Source organism: Larus michahellis, chromosome 8 (genome assembly GCF_964199755.1).
Source record: "Larus michahellis chromosome 8, bLarMic1.1, whole genome shotgun sequence".
NCBI classification, from domain to species: domain Eukaryota; kingdom Metazoa; phylum Chordata; class Aves; order Charadriiformes; family Laridae; genus Larus; species Larus michahellis.
Window position 1 is genome coordinate 25,741,957 of NC_133903.1, and position 16,846 is coordinate 25,758,802.

At 52.4% G+C, this 16,846-nt stretch overlaps 2 protein-coding genes across 24 annotated transcripts in view; one reads left to right on the forward strand and one right to left on the reverse strand.

The window, feature by feature from the left end:
* The window catches only part of PRRC2C (proline rich coiled-coil 2C), a 76,686-nt gene extending 67,418 nt beyond the window's left edge, over positions 1-9,268 (forward strand). For 11 of the 23 annotated variants that reach the window (XM_074597650.1, XM_074597645.1, XM_074597651.1 and 8 more), the window contains 5 exons: positions 136-354; positions 1,313-1,387; positions 2,296-2,399; positions 4,089-4,215; positions 7,785-9,268. In XM_074597650.1, the coding sequence (XP_074453751.1) occupies positions 136-354; positions 1,313-1,387; positions 2,296-2,399; positions 4,089-4,215; positions 7,785-8,048 (789 nt within the window). In that variant the 3' untranslated portion in view covers positions 8,049-9,268. Of the gene's footprint in view, positions 1-135; positions 355-1,312; positions 1,388-2,295; positions 2,400-4,088; positions 4,216-5,201; positions 5,439-5,631; positions 5,777-7,784 lie in introns of those variants that run through there. The other 12 variants (XM_074597669.1, XM_074597653.1, XM_074597656.1 and 9 more) reach the window with 5 other exon arrangements.
* Positions 9,269-13,939: 4,671 nt separating this feature from the next.
* MYOC (myocilin) lies at positions 13,940-16,833 on the reverse strand. The gene is made up of 3 exons (XM_074597690.1): positions 16,023-16,833; positions 15,332-15,451; positions 13,940-15,197 (listed from the first exon to the last, which is right to left on the reverse strand). The coding sequence occupies exons 1-3, from the start codon at positions 16,519-16,521 to the stop codon at positions 14,413-14,415; spliced, it is 1,404 nt and encodes a 467-aa protein (XP_074453791.1). The 5' UTR covers positions 16,522-16,833; the 3' UTR covers positions 13,940-14,412.
* Positions 16,834-16,846: the final 13 nt, after the last annotated feature.

Consider the following 16,846-nt stretch of genomic DNA (forward strand, 5'->3'; position numbering starts at 1 on the left):
AGCTGTCTGGGTAAATGTATGAACTCATTAAGCCATTTACTTTGAAAGTAGATTAAGTTATAGAGCTAGTAAAGAAAGTAAATAAAGGTCCTTGTGTATATGTTACTGGTGATCTTGTGTTTATTTTTTTTCCAGGTGACGGTACCTTTGCCAGGATCACAAATTTCTCTGCCCAACTTTGGATCCACAGCACAGCCACTTATTGCCCTACCCCAATCTTTGCAACCACCACTACAGCACACACCACCACAAGCGCAGGCTCAAAATCTAAGCAGACCTGCACAAGTAACCCAGCCTTTCAGAGGATTAATCCCAGCAGGAACTCAACACAGCATGATTGCTGCAACTGGAAAGGTAACAACATTGGTACATCTACAGTACAAAAATGAATACGAAGCACAGCTGCTTGCTGTTTTTTAGAACCGGCACAGCAACCTGTGTTGACTCTTGCATCTGAAAACCTGCCTTGACCTTAAAAGGTAGGGAGAGGAAGATAGATAAGCCTGTGAAGATTAGTCATGGACTAGTAGGGTATTTCATGTAGAAGCTGTGTAGAAAAGAAGAGCAGCAGGCGAACAACATTACAGTGCCAGGCCTGGTTTCTGATTCTGGTCATGAATGCAGTTGACATTTTGCTCCAGTATGAGACCAGAAACAAGTTGTAAGATTTCACTCACATGCTTCCAAACCACCAAGTGCACCAACCACATCTGCAATGCCGCCTCCTGCTGTACGTGTCTGTTCGGCAGTATACCTGTTGTACTGTCAAATAGGGAATGCCTGCCGTTCAGAGTAGATCTAATCTTTACTCATACTGCCCTGTCCTCCAGATTGGTGAGTGTCCTGGAGAATTCCAGTCAGGTAGCCAGGCTGAAAAACACTGCAAGAGACAAATTTATGCATCTTTGTGTAGATGACTCCTGAGAAGGGAAGTTATCCCTTGTCCTCACATTTGTGAGGACATTAAAACCTGTTCTGTTCTGTGCTGAAACTTGAATCTAAGAGTGTATGTCAAGGGATCCGATCTTTCCAGTGCAACAAACTGGAGTTTTAGGGACTTGGTGAAATCTGTATCAGCTGCGACCTTAAGCCAGAATTAAAATCTACTAATGTTGCTGGGAGTCTGCTTTTCTGAATAGCGCAGCTGAAGACAACTCTCCTTGAGTGACAGCTCCAGTAAGGAGATAATCCTGAAATAGTGCAAGAAACTTGAATACCTAGGAAGGAATCTCCTTTATCTGGAACTGCTGTGGTAATTGCTAATGAGGGGATGTGTGGAGCTGGCTTCCAATCACAAGGTCTCTTGTCTTAGATGGAATCACAGATTTACAGGCACCGGGGATTTTCGGATAGTGTGCAGCACAGCGCAGTTGCAGCATACTTTCAGGTGAGCAGTGGGTGATAACACTGGACATGAACACAGCTAAGCTTTCTGTCAGGTGCAGCAAGGTCTTTCCCCAGAGCAGGGAGTTACCTAGCTCTGGAGCTGCACTGGAAATCCTTACCACTTGTGGCCTAGACTTTAGGATGCTTTTGAGTATAAAATGGCCCTGCTGTCCCAATGGCCTTACAACTGTGATTAGAAAAATCTCTCTCAGGAGTTAATTCCGTGTCTTGGACAGTAATGGCAGCTGGAATTACAGATCACCTAGATGAAGTTTTCATCCTGTCACTCACCAAAGAGAATATACGGTGATTTTAGCACCATGCTATTTTCTAGCTTCATATGATCTGGCCACGCATTTTCACCCTTGTAATGTTTATGAGCCCATTTTCCAAGAAGCAGCGTGTTTCTTGCTACAGTTGAGGTTGGAAAATGATTGCTCATTTCAACAAGAAATGAGGAAGACCTACAGTGGGATGATGGCCTTAGGCGACTTTCCTGCCCTGTGTTAAGGGTTCCGTTATGTTCCTGCTGAAGGAAGTCAACTTAGAACAGCCACTCACTTTTAACTGATTTATTGTTGCCGTTATGGTTCAGATATGTGAAATGAGTCATGAATCTCCTTTCATTATGCAAGAAGATCAAGTTAGAAATCCAATACCATTGCTGAAAGTGCTGAATTTGTACACAGCGCAGGAAATTTGTACACAGAGGTGCTTATGGTGCTGGGGTTGTCCTAATTATAAGAAACTGTTTCACAATCTGGCTTTCACTTCCTTCACTTGGCACACTCTGGCTTCACTTAAGTGACCTATTTTCATTGAGAAAAATGTGAGGTAAGCTAACAGTTACTTAGTAAATGTAACTTTTCTTTGAGTTAGAACTAACTTGTCAATTGCTGCGTTTTTCAGATATCAGAAATGGACCTGAAGGCCTTTGGAGGCGGCATTGATGTCAAACCTGGAACACCACCAGTTACTGGTAGAAGTACTACTCCAACCTCCAGTCCCTTCCGGTAAATCTCTCTTGAGCTCAAAATTCCTTGAAATCAGAGCTAGAAAATGTACCTAGTAATGCATGAGCAGCCAATTCTGAAAGGTATGAGGTGAGGGGCTACTAATATGAAACACAATGCTTAATCTCAGCTTAAAAGCAGCATTCCTACTGGAATGTCAGGTCAACAGATCTGCTGTAGTTGGCCAGAAGTATCTAGCTCTGAAATGAAACATTAAAAATTTGGGATTTTTTTGATTAAATGAAACTAATCAAGTCATGTAAAATGACCCGGGATTGTACCAGGAAAGCACAGAAGTAGCAGGGTAGATGAGATAAAGAATTGGTGCAAGGTCTATAAGCTGCTCACAAGGGAAATCAGTAAGCTGTTTGCTTGGTTAATTGGCAGAATTAACAGAATCTTGCTCACATGCAGATGCACTTCATGGTAAACCTATTGGACTGCTTGTGGGTGAAGTTGTGAGTGGGCTGAAAGAACTTGGAAATGGAACTTTGCTTCAAGATAGTTTTGTTCTTGCAAGCTGCGCTCCTGTGCATAATAATTGGTGGTTTTCACTATTGCAGACTGATGGTGTTCAGGCTTTTCTAGTGAAGTAGAAATGAGAGTTTGACCTCCTGCATGCAGTGCTGAAGTCATGCCACCAATACTTCACCTAAGAAAAAAGTGAAGGGATGAGGAAAAAGAAACATTTGAATTTGCAAGCTAGTCGGCATTTAGGACAATTGACTCGATGTTGTATATCTTAGAGGTTCTACACAAAATGTCTCTTCTCCTAGCAACCAAAACAGGGCTTATCATAGGCTTTTGCTTGTAAGTGTAGAGATACTGGGAAGATCGACAAAAGCGTAATAGATCTCAAGAGTTCAAAGTGAAAACTGAACAGAGACTTCTAAAGCTTACAAAATGATGGGGCGTGTTGAGTTTAGCTGGCTTCCTTTGCCGCTGGTGCCCCACTGCTCATTTTACATTGAGTAAGCGTTATCACCCACACACTCAGCATGAGAACTCTGCACATCGAGCTCCATTTCCTAAAGAAGGCTGTTCATTCTTTTCTCTTTTTCCAAGGGCTCTTTCGTGCCCTTCCCCCAGACAGTCTTGCAGGCTTCACTTAATTCATGGTGATTCAACACCTCTTGAAAGTTTTAACGGAGAGGTACGTTCTTAACCAAATGAAATGGGGAGAGCGTTCTCTGTGAATTCTTGAAATCTGCTCAAGCACACTTTGAAACATTTGACAACAGGGTCAGACTAGAAGCAGCTGCACATTGCAGCTTCTCCCATGCGTGCTTAATGCCTGTTGTGACAAGCTCTGAACTTGACACGGTAGAGCAAACAGTGTAAAGGGGTAGGACTGAACATAAGGTAGCAGGGATGGGAAGGGGAACACGCTTTTACTATCAGTATTTGCATTAACAATACTTTTGGGAAAGGCCACTTTCATACAGACTTTACCCTGGAATCTTTCCATATCCTAAATATTTCTGATTATCTTTTCTCTTTTGTATTCTTAAGTTAGGAGTTTGTTTGCGTTTGAAACTGATGGTAGATCCAGAAGGATATCTGACACTAGCTTCTCTAAGAGATTATTTTTCCCCATCCAATGCTGAATTTCTAGTTAAGTTGTAACTCAAGGCACAAACATCCTCTGGATGAGGGCAGTGTGATTCTAACTGGTGTTCTTTTCTTTAGGGCCAGTTCTACAAGTCCTAACAATCAGTCCAATAAAATGAACAGCATTGTCTACCAGAAGCAGTTTCAGTCAGCAGCTGCTGCTGTGAGGATGACACAGCCGTTTCCTGCACAGTTTGCACCACAGGTAGGTGACTGGTGGCTTCCTACAAACAAATCTCTTTCTCTGTATGACCCTGCTGACTTGGTAACCCGGCTGTGTTTCCTCAGGCTTTATCATGGGGAGGTACAAACTGGAATCCTTAAAATGACATGGCGTGAGAAAACCGATTTCAAGAAAAAAACCCTCCCTGATCTTGCTAACTAGTAGTGCGGATTTTGTGGTGTGTTTGATTTTGAAGAGTTCTGTGCAGGCTGAGGAATTTAATACAAGTTGTGAATGATATAGAACGGACAATTGTTCTGCTGGCTTCCCCGTGCAGCTGTAATGCACCTCACCCTGCAAAAACACATCCCTTGGTTGGGGAAGGGGAGAAGCTTTGTGTCTCAGAAGGGTCCCAGTGCGTATTTTAAATGTTTAAAGACAAGGCAGATTTGTAGTTTGTCTGAGATGCGGCTCTGAGGTACTGATGGAGCAGTTCAGGTTGGAAAGGATCTCTGGAGGTCACAGTCCATACAAAGCGGAGCTGATGGCAGAGGGTTTGGTTTGCTTCTGGCGTTCCAGGGAGCACAGCTTATGAGGGTGACTGTAGCCAGGCTGCTAGGGAAGTGTAGCCTCTCTAGAAATGGAGGGTATTTCTTTCTCTTAGCATTTAGAGTGTTTGACTGCAGGACTTGAGATTTGATTTTTGGATTGCCACTAGCAGAGACTACCTAGCCTTTTCAGGGCTGTGTTTCACTAGGGACTCTTCCACTGCCTTGTACAGGCCTCTTCCCTTATTACATGCTGGTTTTAAGTTGTTGGTACTACTTTCAGACGCAGCAGCACTATACGGATGGCTCTTTCCGCAGTTCACGCGTGACCTTTTAACATAAAAGCCTATTTTCTTGACATCAGTGTGACAGCAGAGCAGCAATTTTTTTTTCACCGTTAAGGTAATGCCAACATACAATCTAGTTGGCAATTTTTCTAATTGTGAAATGTCTCTTTTTGTTGTTTTTTCCTCCACTTAGATCCTCTCTCAGCCTAACCCGCTCCCTCCATTGGTAAGAGCCCCATATACTAACACCTTCCCAGCGCCTGTTCAGAGGCTGCCAATAGTACTGCATAGTCAGATGCCGCCTCAGATGACCACAGGCCTTATGAGCCACCCTCACTTACCGCATGTGGCCAGAGGTCTTTGTGGATCAGTACCTGGAGCCAGAGGCAATCAGGCCCAGGCAGCGATGAAGGTTGAACGAGAAAAAAAGGTTAGTATTTGAACAGCAGCGCTGTTAACACCAGGTCAGTCTTGACAGCTTGCACGGCAGGAATGCAGGAAAGATGTTAAGAATGGCGTCTTAACTAAAATGCCTCTGGACCCAAAGCCAGTAGCTGGGCCTTTAACAGCTGAACACAGCCTTTCTCTAAGTCCTTTTTTTTTTTTTTTTTTTTTTTAATAAGGACTCAAGACTGAAAAATCGGTAGGGAGCTTCCTTTCTCAAGTGGTCTTGCAGTCGGTGATTGTAGAGCTGCCACTGCTGTCGAAGGCAATCTGACAGCTAGGTGTCGAGAGCCTGGACTTTTTGAATGAGTCAAGCAGCCTACAAACCTGGCTGTTAGCTGTCGTTGCACATCTTCCTCCCCGGCTCTGAGCCACAGTGTGAACCCTCATGTTCCTGCCAGCCTCGCTCCTTGGTGAACCTGGAGATTCATTTCCCAGTGGTTTGAAACGCCTGTGATGGCTCTTTGTGGTAGAATGCGGTAACACGGTACGCTCCCCAGAAGAGATGGCTGCGCTTCAGTAGCAGGAGATGAGAGTCCTCTAACGTGTTAAAGCACTTTGGGACCCTTCAGGATAAGGCAAACTCTTCTTACCAAGGCAGGGACTGCAGTACAGGGCATCTGCGTAGGGACATCGTTCTACGCTGAGCCTGTTCTCTGCAGAATAAGCTGGTTGTACAGATAGGTGGTACTGAGCACCTCCTTCATCTGCCGTCATTCACCATAACCCATGCACTGAGCAAAAGAAAGTGCTTTTCCTTGTGATTTCTGGTTGTAGCAGAATTGTTTACCCCTTAAGTTCTAGATATTTGGTCTGTTTAGTTTTCTACCACTAGCTTATGCTAGCTGTAGACTTACCAGCTGATGCTTAGCGTATTGTCTTCAGTCTGTGTTATGAATTGAATCTAGCCGGTCATAGCAAGTACAAATATGCAGTCCTGGGTTTCAGAATCTCCTTACAAACACTGTTCAGAAGAATGTGAGTGATTCTGTCACGCTTGGTTACTCGTGATCAAGCCATTCAGCCTTCTAGCCTTAACCTCAGGGGATGGCTGAAATCTGTGCAAAAGATTCCAGGTGTCCATCTGGCTCCAGTAAAGTGAGACTGTTGTTGCAGTCCTGCACACCACAGTTCGTAGCTTTGTTTTCTATTCTGTTCCTGGTTGAGTTACTTGGAGGAACTACACAGTACTAAAGCCAAGACCTCTTGTTCAGGCATTTGCTGTTTTGTCTCTCTCCCCTGTTGTGTTGTTCCCGTGTACCCACACACAGCCCCCAGCCTCATTTTCTGTAAAAAAAGCATAAAATACTTGGAGAGGTACATGGAGGCTTAGTGTCTGTATTGTAGTTGGGATTCCTTGAGTAAGACAGACCTTTTTAATTTTAAAAAAGGTGTTTGACTGCATTGGGCTTGATGCTGCTGCTTCCAAAAGATTGAACTCTTAATGTGACTCCCGCTTTGACTGAATTTGGACTTGGAAGGCCAAGTGCTCAGTCTGAAGCACCTGGTCTGCCCCAGGCTTCACTGGCGAATTTCAAGTGCAGTGTAAAACTAACTGAAACACGCAGGCACAAAGGCTGAATTTCCCCGGTGCAAGACAAGGTTACAGGTAGGATTCAGAGGAGGGATTCAAAGGAAGCCAGGCAGGAGTTTGTGCTTCTTGGAATGAGCCCCTGCTTTGAGTGGGAAGCAAATAAGGCTTCAGCTTACATAGAACACAACCTTGAACTGGGTTCACTTGCATTGCCATTGCAGACTCTGATGTCTGGACAAGAGGGGGGGCAGAAACTGGGTGCTCAGGCTACATTCTGCTTCTGTGATACAGCCCTTGCGCTCAAGAAGTCCGGATCACGACGCAGGAGAAACGAGAGCCAGTGTGGCCCTTGGTGCCGACAGTGCTTGCGTAGCTGGGGTAGTGTCGGGTGCAGGCAGCGTGCAGGCACGCAGGCCTTCGGGTCGTGTCTGGCTCTCACCGAGGAGCGAAGCTTCAGTCTGAGCCTTCTGTAGGTGGCGTGTTTGCTCTCTGAGCTCTGCAATAATCGTGGCATAAAAAGATGTTGGGTGATGCTTGAAACTGTCGTCCTTGATCCTGTTTCCCGGGGTGAGGATTAGGAAGAGCAAAGGGAAGCCTGGGCATGATGTTGAACTGCTACCGAGGAGCTGAGCACCCAGATGTGGTGACACCTGGGGAGCAACTGGACGGAGACTGCCTTTCTAGGAAAGTCTGGCCCCTGCGGTCAGTCCTTCCTCTTTCGTTTTGGAAATACTTTAGTGAAGTCACTCTTATTCCAATGCCCTCTCTTCAGTGAACATATTTTCTCCCTTTCTTAAGGCAAAGCAGAGAGCAGAGGTACTTCAGTCCACCCAGAGATTCTTTTCTGAGCAGCAACAGCAGCAGAGCAAACCCATAGGAGGCAAAGCGCAGAAAGTGGAGGAGAACGGGAGCAAACCCGCCGAGGCGATTGCTGACTCTTCGGGAGTCTGCCAGGACAAAACTGAGGAAAAGCCTACCCCTGCGCCTGCCACCGCGACAAAACCTGTTAGAACTGGACCAATCAAACCTCAGGCAATCAAAACCGAAGAAACAAAATCTTAAAGGCTGCGTTTCCGTGGAGGTGGGGGAAGGAGGGGAGGGCGGGTGAGATTTACAGCAGCATGAATTTGTAGCCCGAAGGACAAGACGCAACGGTCTTCTCTCCCTGCGGGGCTCAGCGTAAAGGGACACGGAAGCTATCAGCAGTTAGGGATGCGAACTGCTGCGTATCCAGCTGAGCTTCTAGGCTCTTTGGGCTTGTATCTTCTCTAACAGCATGAAGGCTGCTTTTGGTGTGTGCACGTTCTACGCGTGTGCGCGTGTTGTGGCTTGCACACCTGTATGCTTCTCCAAGTGGGGAAAAAATAAATTGAGAAATAGCAATGTCGGGGAAGAAGGTGGTCGGGGAGGGATGTTCCTAGCTGACAAGATGAATACTCTTATTTTCTTCAGGCTCTGATCTTTAGCTGCTATTTATCTTTTTATAAACCCATGAGTATGAGAACGTGCAGATCTGAAGCTGGTGCTGGGCCAAGTAATGTGTGTTAAGTTTTTAGTGACTTAAGAAGCTTCTATCTTGTAATAAGCCGAGGGATTCGTGTAGCTGGCAAAATTACCTTTGCTGTGTGACACCTAACCTAACGCGGCACAGAGAGTAACGCCGATGATGATGAATTTCCCTCTGAAGGCAGTGCTTTTGCTGGCTGCTGCTTTTTGGGTGACGATATACTGTATTTAGATCACCGTCTGAAAACGCTACTTGGCCACCCGTGTTCTCTGCACCCGCTCCCCCCTCAGCCGTTCACCTCAGGAGTTGAAAGGTTCGTTGCATCAATAGTCGAAATTTGTTCCGTTCACCTCTGTCCCGCTATCTTTATATGATGCCGAGTGATCTTTAAACGGTTTCCAGCTTATGTCTGTATACAGCAACGAGCACTTAGAACCGTGCCACGAGAATAAAAGAAACCTTACTGGATTAAAGAGAGTTTTATCTCAAAAGGTGCATTCTTTATATCAGAGCTGCGTCGCACCACCTCCTTGCCCACAGTGTGCTGGAAAGTAGAATCAAGTCAAATAAATGCCTTTTTAATTGTATCCTCTAGTATTATAGCTGTAGGACAGTACTGTATGATACTTCTGTGAATGTAAGATATCCTGTACCTGCTTATGATATGTAGTAGTGACTGTGCTATACTGGAGCTGTTTTTAATAATGTTATTCTAGAGGTTTTTTTCCAGACAATGATTGAAAAAAGCTAATAAAAAGCACCAGGTACCACATCAGTAGCAGAATTTGCTGGTTTTTTTCTGGGATTTTTTTTTTCTACCTTTTTTTTTTTTTTTTTGGAAGGAAGAGTGAGTTGAAAGTCTAATGTGTATAATTTTGTTCAAATGACTGCAGAAGCTGGAAAGGCTGTTGCTGCTATTGATGCCTAGTGAATCGCTATTGGTTATCTTTTTATATAAATATATATATAATTTGAATTTTTTGGAAACTTTAGCTGTGATGTCAACTTTGGAAAAAAGTATCCCACTTGTAGTGTGAGTTGGCATTGTACAGAAATTAACAGCCATATTGGTCTAGAAATGTTAAACTTAATTTTTTTTCCATTTGTACAGGGGTAACGCACTGTATTAAATATGTACGGTCTTATTTACATGGGTTTGATTACAAAAACTAATAAAGTATTCTCTAAATAAAGCTTCCGGGTAATCTCATGATTAGCGCAACGCTGCAGGAGGCGAGGAGAGCACCTGAACATCGTGTGCCGAATGAAGAGTGTGTCTTACAGCTTGGGAAAACAGACTTCTAAAGGAAAAAAAAAAAACCACGCTTTGAAACGGCTTATTTTTGTTTCCCCCATGGCACTTTTGCTCGTTCTCCAGCAAAGGTCTCACAGGATGTGGCTTCCCTCCAGGAGGAGCTAGCTGGTTGCGTTTGCAGGACGTGACATCTCCGGCGTGTTGGAGCCTTGTGTTTGCATCCCTAGGGAAGAGCCGCTCGTCGGAGGAGACCGGGATGAACCCAGCCCCTCACTCTCATTCAGTGGGTGACTGCGGGCGCCGGCGGCTGCACAGGGCCCCTCTTAAAAGCGAGAGGTTTCCTGCAGGGGGGAGCAGGAGTCAGTCCCCAGTCCAGCCTTCCCAAGGAAGCAGGAGCCTTCTTCCTTCTTGCGCTGCTCCTCAGCTGTTCCCAGCTCACTGCAGGCGACACGTTCAAATCACGCGATTACTGATACTGAGCCCAAACAAGGGGCTGAGCATCCTCCAGCCCTTCAGTTGTGCGGGTGAAGGTGAAGCGCTGGAACGGGCTGCCCAGAGAGGTGGTGGAATCACCTTCTCTGGAGATAATTCCAAACCCCCCTGGACATGTTCCTGTCCTCCCCCCTCTAGGTGACCCTGCTTTGGCGGCGGGCTTGGACTAGATAATTTCCAAAGGTCCTGACCATTCCATGATCCATACATCCCTGGGCTCCCTGCCCTGGGGCTGGGGGGTTATGGAGAGGCGGGATGTTGTCAGCTGCCCACCAGAGGGAACTCTGAAACACCAGTTTGGTCTCTGAGAAGGAATTCCTTCCTTGGGAGAAGGTGCTGGCCTGTGTTACACCTCCAGGGGACGCAACGGAAGGAAAGTCAGGGTGGGAGTCCTACGGATCTGCCTTTGGTCAGGGGTCGGAGCAAGACCTGCCTGCGCTTGGCTGGGCGGGAAGCGGTTTGGGGGCACCAGAGGAGCTGGAGCTGGTTCTTTTCGGGGGGGTTTCTAGTAAAACTGGCAATACGGAGTAAATAAAGGTGCTGTAACAAACGGGGCGATGGGCAGAAGTTACCTCCCAGTGGGTAACGCCACAGGTAAACCACCTTTTGTCCAGGAGCCGCACGTGCGGCTCCAGCAAACACTGGGAGAGGAGGATGGAGGTGGGGGCACGGGGTGAAGGTGGTTGGAACTATAAACGTGCCATAAAAAGAGACGGTTTCAATGGTAACGGGGCTACGCTGGTGTTTCCCGCTTTTGAGGCTGTCTTGGTTCATCTCAGAAGAACACCCTAAAAATGGGAAATCGTTCACGGGACAATTCTGTTTTTAAGGAAATGCTGCTGAAAGGATTAATCTTAAATTCTCCCACCAAGCCGCTGGAAAAGTCAGACGGATTTCCCCACGCTCGGCTGTGGGAATATACCAAGCTTTTGGCTGTTTCTCGCACCGAGCAGAACAAGGATAATATTTCTGCGGAAACTTAATTAAAAGCAAATGCTCGAGCATTTATTTAGTGCAAACGAATAACCTGATTTTGATGTGTGCCCCCCCCAAAACAGCCCCTGACTCCCACCCCCCCCCTTCCCCACGCTGCCTTTGGGGCCAGGTTGAGCTTTCAGTCACCGCCCCCAGTTCATTGAATATTTTTAGGACATTTAACCAGATAACTTGCTTCTGGCCAGTAATGCTGGAGTAGCTTTTGCTTTTTTTAATTTGAGTGGGATTTGGTGCGTAATCTCTTTTCTAGGACTCTGGTCATCACAAATAATTGTGCTGAACCTCCCGTAAATTAGGGAATTATTTTGTTAGGGGAATTCACACTTTTTTTTTTCTTTTTTTTTTTTTTTAATTTTTCCTTAACAGTGTTCAGTCTGCAAAAAGACCGTGACTTTTCTCAAGGGCAAGAGCAGAAGGGCATTAATGTGTGTTGGGGCCGGATCCAGCAACAGCCCCCCTCGGCTTTGGGGTGGCTTCTTGCTGGGATGCGGAAGGGGAGGGAGGCTCCGGGCTTGTTTTGCAAAGCCTGTTAAGCAAGGCTGTGTATTCAGTGCTGTTCGGCTCCAGCCCGGCTCTCTGGAAATCCTGTGTATGTTGGCTTGTCTTCATTTTTATTTTTATTTTTTTTTTAGTCAATTAAGCGATGGACTTCCCATCCTGAAAAGACCCTGGTGCTGGCAGGGAGCCGGGAGGCGGGAATGGCTGGGGCTGTCTGCCCTCGCTGTCTCTCCTTCACTGAGACGCTTTTGGTGCTGCTGCTCCCCAGGGACCTCGGAATAATCCTTCCCTTTCATGCTGGGGCTCAGCCTGTGCCTCGGGGGAAGCTCTGGCCTCGCCTCCCCTCCTCTTTTGGGACAGAAATGCCACTTTCCCATCCTCCATGGGTGGGTGTCTGTGTGTCTGGGGGAGTGGCTGCTTGCCAGACTGCCCCTGGCTGGGGCTGCTGCCTGCCTCCCTCTTCCCAGCTCCTGGGTGACCCCCCCACAGCTGCCTTCACCCCCTGCTTCACTGCCCTGCCTCTTGCCCTGGCGTTTGTCTTGTTAATCTGCAACCGGGGCCCGGACAACTGCCCCTCCCGGGTGGGTTTTCGCTGTGGGGCCAAGGCTGCTCCCCAGGGCAGGACCACGCACCCATGTTTTCTGAGGTTGGGAGAACCCAAAGTGCACCACAAATTTATCACCAGCAGCTGTGGTTGGTCGCAGACGGTGCCCTCTCCCCCCGGCTAGGACCGGAGCACCCACGTCAGGGCAGCCCTGCTGCAAAGGGGGCAGCCGGGGGGCCAGCAGAGCCTTTGCCCCAGGTAGTGGGGGGCTGCTGTGCTGCACTGTGGCAGCCGCATCACCAGCCTGGGGGCCACCTTCATTTGTGCTGGCTCAGGATGAGCATCCCAGCCCCACGCCGTGGGTGAGAAAGGCTCTTCAGCCTCCTGCCTCGATGTGCTGGGGTCCCACCAGGTCGGTCCCCCACGGGATGTGTGCCATCCCGCACCCTCCCCAGCCCATCCCAGTGGTATGGACCCTCCCCGGTTCCCCCCAACGGGACAGCCCTCACGGTGGAGGAGAGTGTGCTGCCTGTGGCCAGCACCCCCTGCCTTCCCCCGGCCACCCCCTTGGCTCCTGCTCTTCTAGAACAGGGTCAGTTCCCGGCTCTGAGCAGTGCCACCCCCTCGGTGAGCAGCCAAACGCCCCGGCACTGCAAAGGGGACGCTGCCTCTGTCCCCCCATCCCACACTGGCCCCCGGGACCAACAAGCCCAGCACGCAACCCTGCCTCCTGCAGCTCCTGGATCGTTCCCATTCGGCAAATCTCTGGGGTTTAGCGCTGAAGCTTTGACTTTTATTCCGGTTCGATGTTGTGGGTGTGTTGCAGCCCCCCTTCACGCTAAAAGAAGGTCAGCCCTGCCAGCAGCCGCCTCCCACACATGGCATTTTCCTGGCCAAAGCGCTCCTCCTGCCCAGCACCTTCAACCCGTTGGTGCATCGAGCGGGACACCAGCGCTTCACGCCCCCTCCAGGCTCCAGCCCACCAAACCCCCAGGAAAACCCAGGCTTGGAAAGATGAGGCGCAAGGCAGCGGCCGGCGGTGGGCAACGTTTATTGGGCTGGGATCCTGCGCATCCCCCGGGGGATGCGGCCGCTGCTGCTCCCCCATCTGCCCCCGACACCAGGGGAGGGAGGGGAAAAGCCTCCTACAGCCTTTTTACAATAAATAGTTAAAACGGCAGGTTTTGGCCTGGCACGGGGAGCGCTGCAGGCCAGGGGGGACCATAGCTGCCACCGAGTTGGTGGCCAGGCACGGCTGTAAAGCCGAGAGGGGCTGGGGGCATCGAGGGGCCGCTCCCTGTGGGATGCTGTGCCAGCACACCTCACAACTGCCCTCTTGGCTTCTTTTTTTTTTTTTTTTCCCCAATAAAACAAGGCTGGGGCAACGAGTATCCATATTCCCCGCTGCTTTTGATCCTGCCGGATGATTTTTGGAGGCAGCTGAGCTCCGGGATGCCCCCAGGCACCAGCAGCATGGGATGCAGTGGGGCTTGTGGGCTCTGGTGGTGGGTGAACGCTGCTCTTCTCCGCAAGGCTGGCCCAAGATGGGCAGGTCTCCCCAAAACTGCTGCTGCCGGGGGGAGTCTGGGGGGCAGCAGCAGTGCTCATGCTCAGCCAGAGCCTGGAAACACAAACCCCAGCCTCACGGAGGGGATCGCTGCTTGCAGTCAGGGAAAAAGTTTATTTTTTTTTTAGGTGGGAGCTCCAGGGCAGCCTCTCCCCATCTCTGCCACCCGGCCTTTGCTGCGCCCGAGCCCTCCCTGCTCCGAACTGGGGGTGGCCAGGCTGGGATGTGCTGCAGGTGCTCCCAGAGGGTGCTGGAGCAGCTCAGGGCTGGGTACCGCTGTGGCCCGCCCAAAACCTGCCGAGGCCAGAGAAAGGCCTTTCACTGTCTCAGCCAGGCTCTAGAAAAAGCACTTAATTTCCCTCGGCTGCATCGAGCATGACAGGATGTTGCCGGAGGTGCCAACACTGGGGGGCCCCACCATGGCACGGCTGGGCAGCATGTGGCCCCCACCATCGCCTGGGGCTGCCCGAGCCGGCGCTCCCGGCTGTGCCGGGGGGAGCTGGGAAGCGAAGCGGGGGGCCGACGCGCATGGGGGTCGTGGGGCCTGAGCCATGGCATGGCCCCGGCTCAGGCCCGGGAGAGGCGGACGGGGTAGGTGACCATGTTGAAGCTGTCCCAGGCGAAGAGCTGCCGCTCGGCGGGGTTGTAGTCCACCATGCTGAGGTAGCGGAAGCGGTTCTCAAAGGGGATGCTGAGGGCCCGGCTGGTGCTGGTGGCCGTGTCGTAGGCGAAGTTGACGGTGGCATTGGGTGCCGAGTAACTGCTGACGGTGTAGAGGGTGCCGCAGATGACAAAGGAGTTGGCCACCCCCCGCTTGCGGATGTTGGTCTCCCAGGTCCGCTGGATCTCCAGCGTCTCAGGGTCCAGCTTGGAGAGGACAATCGCCCCCCTGGCCTTCTCGGTGCTGTAGATCACCCAGAGCCCCGTCTCGTCCACAGCCAGGTCGATATCGGTGTAGCCCCCCCAGGAGTAGGGGTACTGCCCGTGGAAGCCGGCGCCGGGGATCTCCCTCTCGGCCGTGACGGTCTCTCCCCGCAGGTCGTAGCGGGCCACGGCGCGGGAGCGGCGGGGCTGGAAGAAGAGCCCGCCACGGTAGATGACAGCCCCCGTGCTCTCCAGGGGCCGCGGCAGGATGTGCACCTTGGCAGGGTAGCCCCGGGCCAGCTGCTCGGGCGCCTCGTACTGGAAGAGCTGTCGGACCTCCGTGCCCACTGTGTCCACGCGCCAGGTGGTCTCCCGCGTGAAGGGGGGCACAGGCTCGGGGTCCTTCATCCACACGCCGTACTTGCCGGCAATGGAGTCTGCCCGGCCGAAGACGATGGGCTCCCCCACCCACACCAGCTCGCCACAGCCTGCTCGGGGACAGGAGGGAGAGAGAAAGGGGTTACTGCTCGGCGGCGGCACCCGGCGAGCCCCTCGGGGGGGGGCCAAGCGGTATTAGTGAGCAGCAGAGCATGGGGATGGCCGGCCATGCCGGTGGCAGTACCCGAGTCCTCGCTCCCCGGGCGGCCGAGCGCGGTCTCCTCCAGCAGCCGGGATGCGGGAACCTCCGTCCTCTCCGACTGCAGCTCCTGGTAGGCGAGGGGCTGCGGGTCCCAGCGGGGGGCTGCGGTGGGGCCAGGTGCAGCGTGAGCAGGGGCCGAGCCAGCCTCCCTCACCGCTGCACCTGCCTGCCCTCGCCATCCTGGGGGGCTCCATGCCGGACCGTTGCCCCCCAAAATACCAACACCTCGGTCAGGAGCCCGGTGCCCCATCCCGCTGCGGCAGGGCACATCTGCGACCTGCTGATGGGGACCTCACTGTGTGGCCGCTGATGCTGTTGCCCCCCAGGTGTGGGGTTTAATGCTCCTTGGGGGAAACCCGCAATCCCCCCGGATTAGCCTGGTCCCCTGCGTCCCCCCTCTGCTGCAGGGCGGATGGTGGGATGAGGAGGGCACCAGCTGCCAGCCCTGACACAGGGATGGGGAGGGGGCTCAGTGCAACGGGCTGTGACCCCCGGTCGGGCTGAGCCCCACAGCAGGTGAGCACCCCACTGGGGTGCCCGAGAGCCGGGGCAGCCGTGGGTGCACCACACTGGGGGGGGATGCAGCAAAGGGACTTGACCAGCACCCGGGGAAGATGCGGTGGCAGGGAGCTGGTGGAGGGGATGCACCGGGGGTCGCAACCCCGGCACCTACCTTTGCCGGGGGCGCGCAGGGCATCGCGGCCAGGCCCCTCTCCGCCGGGGGGGCAGCGGGTGGCCCGCAGCCGGGCGATCTCCTGGGCGCTGCTCTCCAGCCGCCTCCCCAGCTCCTCTTTCTCCCGCTCCAGCCGCCCCTTCTCCTCCTCCAGCCGGGACTTGGCCCGCAGCAGCTCACCGTAGGCGGCTTCCAGGCGAGCGGCCGGGGCTGGGTGCTGGGGGTCCCGCACCCCCCCTGCCTCGGCTCCCCGCGGCCCCGAGCCCCCCGCGCCCCGCTCCCGGCTCTCCAGCCGGCTCAGGCGGGCGGCCAGCGCGGCCAGCTCGGCCCGCAGCTCCGGCACGCCGCCGCCATCGGGGCAACCGGCCTCCACGGGGCTGGCTACCGTGAAGGAGTAGGTGCAACGCCCGGTGCTGTCATCGCCGCGCCGCAGAAAGGCTGTCTCGGCGCGGCTGCCCAGGGCCAGCGCCCCCCAGAGCAGCAGCCAGGCCCCCGCCATGGCTCCGCTCCGCCGCCCGCCGCCGCCGCCCGCATTTATAGGGCGGGAGGGCGGCGGGGAGAGGGGTCGGGGCGGCAGGGGGGGACGGACGAGCCGGAACCTTCCAGATGCCTGCGGTGGCGGCGGCTCTCGCCCCGCGGCAGCGGGCACTCCCCCGCCTCCTCCCCGCGGCCGCTGGCCGGGGTCCGGCCGCCTGCGGCCGCCGCCAACGGCTTTGCTGCCGGGGCCGTGTGCCAGGAGCGATGCCGGGGGCCGAGGCGGCCGGACCCCCCCGCTGCTGGCAGAGAGGCGTCGCCGGGAGCCCCGCCAGCCCCAGGGCTACCGA

Excerpts from the sequence above, each read along its gene's own strand:
- MYOC (XM_074597690.1), bottom strand. The coding sequence starts at position 16,521 with ATGGCGGGGGCCTGGCTGCTGCTCTGGGGGGCGCTGGCCCTGGGCAGC. Across the intron at positions 15,452-16,022 it reads CCTGCGCGCCCCCGGCAAAG|CCCCCCGCTGGGACCCGCAG; the intron begins GTAGGTGCCGGG and ends GCCCCACCGCAG. Across the intron at positions 15,198-15,331 it reads CCCGGGGAGCGAGGACTCGG|GCTGTGGCGAGCTGGTGTGG; the intron begins GTACTGCCACCG and ends GTCCCCGAGCAG.